This window comes from Dioscorea cayenensis, chromosome 19, assembly GCF_009730915.1.
Source record: "Dioscorea cayenensis subsp. rotundata cultivar TDr96_F1 chromosome 19, TDr96_F1_v2_PseudoChromosome.rev07_lg8_w22 25.fasta, whole genome shotgun sequence".
Classification (NCBI taxonomy): Eukaryota; Viridiplantae; Streptophyta; class Magnoliopsida; order Dioscoreales; family Dioscoreaceae; genus Dioscorea; species Dioscorea cayenensis.
The window spans coordinates 940341-946608 of NC_052489.1; the positions used below are offsets into that span (position 1 = coordinate 940341).

The 6268-nt window shown below is 38.6% G+C and overlaps 1 protein-coding gene across 2 annotated transcripts; it reads right to left on the minus strand.

Moving 5' to 3' along the window:
• Window positions 1–1418: 1418 nt before the first annotated feature.
• Window positions 1419–5429, minus strand: LOC120283687 (pentatricopeptide repeat-containing protein At1g26460, mitochondrial-like). Of its 2 annotated transcripts, none has more exons than XM_039290401.1 (7): window positions 4742–5429; window positions 3889–4105; window positions 3160–3639; window positions 2243–2449; window positions 1979–2116; window positions 1700–1891; window positions 1419–1570 (listed from the first exon to the last, which is right to left on the minus strand). In XM_039290401.1, the coding sequence occupies exons 1-6, from the start codon at window positions 5341–5343 to the stop codon at window positions 1706–1708; spliced, it is 1830 nt and encodes a 609-aa protein (XP_039146335.1). In that variant the 5' UTR covers window positions 5344–5429; the 3' UTR covers window positions 1419–1570; window positions 1700–1705. The 2 variants fall into 2 exon arrangements, with proteins under 2 accessions (XP_039146335.1, XP_039146336.1); XM_039290402.1 differs by having other exon boundaries at window positions 1700–1888; window positions 4742–5428.
• Window positions 5430–6268: the final 839 nt, after the last annotated feature.

Below are 6268 nucleotides of genomic sequence, written 5' to 3' on the forward strand. Positions count from 1 at the left end.
GAAATTAGCAATCTAAAGAAGCTACAAACCCTCCACATTGTGAATTTGAGGTTCCCAATTTTCTTTGATAGCATGGTACTCGAGAACATATTAATCTCACTGATCTCACGCTATCTTGTCGAGGAGAGGGTCAACCATATGAAGAAGGCGTAGAAGAAAGAAATGCAGAGTGCTTTTGAGGGTCTATACCCTCTGTCTAAATCAATCCAACATATCAAGATCAATGGTTACTTCGGCCTAAAATTCCCTTGATGGATCATGGATTTACGTTTTGGTAAATTGAAAAGCCTTGAGTTGCTCAAGTGTAAATATTGCACGGAACTTCCATCGTTGGACGGGCTTCCTTTGTTGGAACATATTCGTGTCGAAGATGCGTGGTCCATAAAGCACATCGATTTAGACGCTAGACCATGGAGCAATTTACCTAGCTTAAAGTCATTAATACTGAAAGACATGCCAGTGTGGGAAGAGTGGACATGGGAGACACATCAATCTCATTCGGTGATGCCTGTCCTCAAATTACTGGAGATCATCAACTGTCCAAAGCTCAGGTCCCTTCCTCAAGATCTTGCATATCATGCAAAAAGTTTGGCCACTCTCACAATCTACAAAGCACACAGCCTTGAAAAAGTCGAAGGATTCGCATCACTAAAAACCGCCGCATTTTTCAGCAACCACAATCTCTCCATTATTTCTGAGTTCCCAGCAACTTGCAATTTCGAGATTGATGATTGTCCTAAGTTGGATGTTGGATTGCTTCCACAAACATTCCTATAGAGGCATACATATACATCCCTGTAAGGTAATTTCAACTTCTCTCTCTCATATATATATATATATATATACATATTGGTATATTGGTGCTAATTAGTGCAGGTTTTCTGTGCAGGTGGTTCATCTTCTAAATGCAAAAGGATTCTAAATCTAGTTAATGCAAAACTCCTCCATCGGTGCTCCAAGTATCTCCTACAGACTTATTACCACTTCTATGCTTTCTCTGTGAATCACTGCAGGAGGATCTTCACGTTTATATAGATTGCAATAAATAATAAATGTATAAATAATGTATCTATATGAATAATAAATAATGCATTCCTCCTGCATATTCCCAGAAATTTAGTATTTTTTTGCATATATATTGCATATAAGGAACACATACAATAAAGACATTGTCATTTTTCACAAGCTTGGAAGTCCAATATACTGAGAATTTTTACTACTAAACATGTTTGATCTTAGAATCAATTGTAGAGCTCCAAGATGAAATTTTTCTAATGAAATAATTGACCATTTTTAGGGAGGAACAAGTAGTCTTAAAAAAAACAATCTGATCATATGTTGATAACAAATTAATGTGGGGTTGATTTATTCTGAATTAAATAAAAGGAAGCTACCATTCATCCTTCAAAAAGGCCAAAAATACAAAGCACCACATAGGTTTGAAAATTAATAGCCTTAAAGTCCAAATCCTACATCATCTTCATGCATAAGAACCGTCAAAATCGAATACACGAGTAATATACACATTTACTACTCTCTTTCCGGTGATCAGCAGATGGTTCACAGCAGCCTTGCAAACAAGAAAGTAAGTGCAAATTATTTCAATAAAAATGAAAGAAATAGTCAGCCGCTAAGCCAATGAGAAAAAATTATGGGTTAGATCCTTGCATTCAGACTTATAAGACGCTCTTATGGTTACCTTATCCTAGTACTCAGTACTGTATTCCAGATTGTAAAGCATCTCCCTGCGAAATTCGCCGCCCATCCTGTAATTAAACTGCCGAGCGAGCGACTGAACCTTTTCGTCACTATCAAAGTCCATCTCTCGCGAACAGCGCCTCCTCACCTTCTTCAGTGTCTCTTTGGAAGGAGCCAAACCAGACTTGACCTGCTTGATACGAAATGTGTTCAACAGTGAACACAAGAGATCATTGGAATTAATGCAGAGGTCTCTTTAGGAGTGAAATAGATCTTGTACCATGTCATCTATTACAGAGAGGGCGGCCTTTTGGTCTCGGTTGATAAGATGCGCATCAACAAGCAATGCAAATGTGGTGGCATTCGGCTTCACACCCAGGCTTACTAGATGCTCAAACACCTTTGAGGCTTCGGATGTCTGTTAAAAAAGTAAAATGGCACATGTTTCAGCTTAATTAAATAGCTGGAACAAACTAAATATATTGAACTCACAATTAATTAATTTGAAACAACTATTGACACTTGGAATGTATGCCATGCAAACCTTTTTAAGCTTTCCGAATGCACAAATTAAAGCATTATAAGAATGGATGTCTGGTGCCATTCCAAGCTTCCCGCCGATGGCCTCAAAAGTCTCATAGGCTCTATCAAGGTCCCATATATTGGCACAGCCAAGGATTACACAGTTGAGTGCGGCAACAGATTTGTATGGAGGATCTGCATTGCTCAAATTCTCTAGTTGAACATACACCTGTTCTTTATAAATCGACAAGTTAGTCAAGAAAAAAAAGGTCATTCAGGTTTCTTGCAAGATGATAATATTCAGTTTGCCCTAGAAAAAATAAAGATTCTTCATACCCATTGTCCTGACATCATATTGCCACAGAGTCACAGAAAAATCCAACAAAAATCATTCTCAAAAAATGCTATTATAAGGGATGCATGATAGGTCATCAATGTGCTCATATTGCATTGCCCAAAGAGGGTGGTTCCGGGCTTCCAGCTGATCCATTATAATCTAATTGGTAAAACTAAGGCGTTGAAAGGGGGTAGTAGAAACACGCATCCAAAGTGACTGGGCCACTCACATATACAAATAGTTGATGCATATAAAACAAACATCTATAATTAAAATTGGAGTGTTAAGATTCTCACTTTTCTGTGAAGAAAACAAGGATTTCAAACAACAGACATTTTTAATATCCCTGAAACTATTAGAAATCTTGCACTGTGGCCATGAGAATCCCTAGTGAGTATTAGCATTCTGTCTGTATTGTAGTTTGAATCTTATGAAGGTGAAGAATGCAAAAATCAGTATATATACAGAAGTTCACATACAACGAGAAAAGGGGTTCGCTCCAAGAAATGAAATCTTTTGACTTATTAGACATAAATAAATGCCATTCAACACTCTTTTCATAAATATCATAAATTCAAAGTTGTTTGGATAAGTACTCTTACCGAGTCCAATGTTGAGAAGCCATTTTTGCAGCAAGCAACAACCAGTGGGTATAAAGAGGTGAACGGGGAAAACAGCTCCTCTTCAGCTTCACCGGAATTTCCATAAGCATTTTCAAATTCACTGAGGGTACTAAAAGCACGTTGAAGCTGTCCCAGTGATGCATGCGAATATATTTTTGAGAGGTAAGTTTCTGGGTTTGGAGCCCTCTTTTGACGCAATGAGCGCCTCAGGATTGACCAAGCAGCATCTAATAGAGTTGAATTATAGGTTCTGCCAGAAGTACCAAATGCCGACACAACTAACCCTTCATCCACTGAAAGCAGAACAGGTGGTCTTGCATTTTCACCACGAGCAATCCACCGAGCAAGAAATTCCAAGGCAAAGAATGCCAATTTGCTATGATCTGCTTGCAACGCAACATCGGCGATGTAGTTACACAAATTCCACGGTGGGCACAGGGATTTGTTCTGTTCAGTTGTCTGAAAGAAATAAAAACAGAAAGGCCTCAAGGTTATGGAAGACAGATAAACCTAATTAGCATGCTTTTATGCAACCAACTAGTTAAAATGTGAGAAGAAAAAAGGACTGACACAATCTCTCAAATATGACCAAAATATGCATAGTCACAACCACATTATTCTACTGAGAATCTCAGATTAGAATTGTAAAATGCTACAGAGGGAATATAAGAGACAGCCAGCCCCGGGTATCAAATTAATAACGCATACCTTGCATTTCTCTATTATTGATGCCAATACATCCAATCTCCCAGCAGTAACACAACACCGAACACAGTCTGTGAACACATTCATTGACACCATGTACCCAGATTTCAGTGTCAAATCCATGTACCTCAGGGCTAAATCAATCTGATTCATCGTAATAAGCAGGCCAATAACCAAATTATATGATTCATCATCTGGTGCAGTGCCTGTCTGCAGCATCCTGACGTCAATTAATAAAGAATCATTCAAAAAAGTAAAAAGCCTTTGCTAACATAGTAACACTCTTTACAGCAAAGAGCTTCATATGCTCCAAATTCATAATTGCAAAGCCACCGTAATTAAATATTTGACTCTTTTGAATTTTGTTCCATAGTTAGGCTACTGGAATAATAAAAATGAAATTTCTTAGTTATTTTTCATCCAGTGGCAACCATTCCATCCTCCTCAATGAACACAATGCCTTTATTTTCTTTGTCTTATTTAATTATGCAAAGAAAAAGAGGAACAACAATTCACTCCCTCATTTCCATTGTGAAGTAGATAAATCAAAGCAAAATTTAAATCTTCCAAAAAGCAGAACCAAACACTATGATAGAAGCAACAGCAAGCAAATGGATGCACTAAGAGAGAAAGGAATCAAACTGACCATAAGCTTGTTTAGAATATTAAAAGAGTTCAATTAAGGAAAAAAACTAAACTTGCCTTTTAAATTTCTCACTTTCACTCTTATGTCAACAAGACTCAAACTTTTTTTATTTTCCTGGTTCAAGTATTTGGCTAAGAAAAACAATATTTTTGGGATGGCATCTCAAGAATAAACTAGTACTAAATACTAATAAAGGGGAGGGAGTCTCACCGATCGATGAGCTTCTCAGCGGCCTCGCTCTCCCGAGTTTGGTGCATGGCCTTAAGCACTAGATTATATGACGCAGTGTTGGGCGTAATTTGGTAGTCCTGCATCTGCACCACGAGATCCAACAACTCCCCGGGGGAGGCCCCCATCATGAGATTAGCCCTCAAGTAATGGTTATAGATATTCACGTCGGGCGTGTTCAGCTTCCCAGTTGCATCGAGGGATCGGATCCAGAACTCGAAGAGCTGCTTGAGATCAGACCATCGCTGCGACGCCATCCAGTCGGCGAAGACGTTCATAAGGCTGGCGGCATCGAGGGTCTGAGAGAAGGCCATCATTCGCACAGAGGATTGAGCGCCGATCCCCAAAGGAACGATTGACTGAGCAACAGCTGCGCCAGGCGAGGGGGTCGGGTGTCTCCAGTTCTCATTGTAGAATGGGCTTCCGATCGACGGGTTCGGCGGAAGTGGCGATGCCGCCGGCGACTCCTGGAGTTGGGGCTCTTGGGAGAGGAAAGGAGAAGAAGAAATGTAGCGAAGAGGAAGGCTGGGATTCAGCATGGTTCTAGAGAGTAAGAAGCGAGCACGAGCGAGAACCGCCGCCATTGATGAGAGCTCCGAGCTCCGAGCTCCGGGGGGAGAGAACTAGGGTTAGGATTTTAGATCGAGTGAAGCAGAGCTCCGCAACTGGAGTTGAGAGATTTCGATCGTTTTGGGCCAACAAAATGGGCCGTTTCGGGCTGGAAAAGAGGGAGGGGTAGTTTGGGACATAAATTTTACGTTGGAGGGGTACTTTCGGAAGAATGTGGAAAGACGTTGTCATTTTAGCGAAAAGACTGACCCGATGAGTTTCTAGCTTTCAGAAAATAAGGAATGAAGACTCGATTCTACGATACGTGGCTTTCGGATTTGCAAAAAGTAGAAAACCAGCTAATCTGTTAACTTTTCCAGCTTTTAGCAGTGCAAAATCGTTTATTTACGAAAAAATCACTATGCGACTTAAAAACAAGATTTTTTTCAACATGATTTTTGTTTGATTTTTGGAATTTAAATCTTGTTTAGTGAAATTTTTGAAGAGAAATAAATTTAAAAAAATATTTTTTAATGTCATATAAGTTGATTTTTTTAAATAAAATGACGATTTTTGCTCTCAGTGAGTTAACACTCGATTAATTGCTTGATAACGGTTTTCCCCTTTTGCAAATCTAGAAAACCACATATCATAGAATCGAAAAATTCCTCATTTCTTATTTTCAGAAAACCCTAAACCATACAGCTTTAAGTATTTTTCTTTTCTTTTATTAATTAAAGTAGTTTAATGTTTTGTTTAATAATTATTTGAGTTTGAGTTCATGAGATTTATAATTCCTTATTTTAAAAAAGTTATGTGTGAGATTTGTATCATGTGTATATATGCATTATAAATATGACAAGTGCACCCCCATTAAAGAGACGTCAAATGGATAAGCAACTACATAACAACATGTATGAGTAAATTTTTTGAGAGGTTACTCAACTTTGTCTTTGTTTA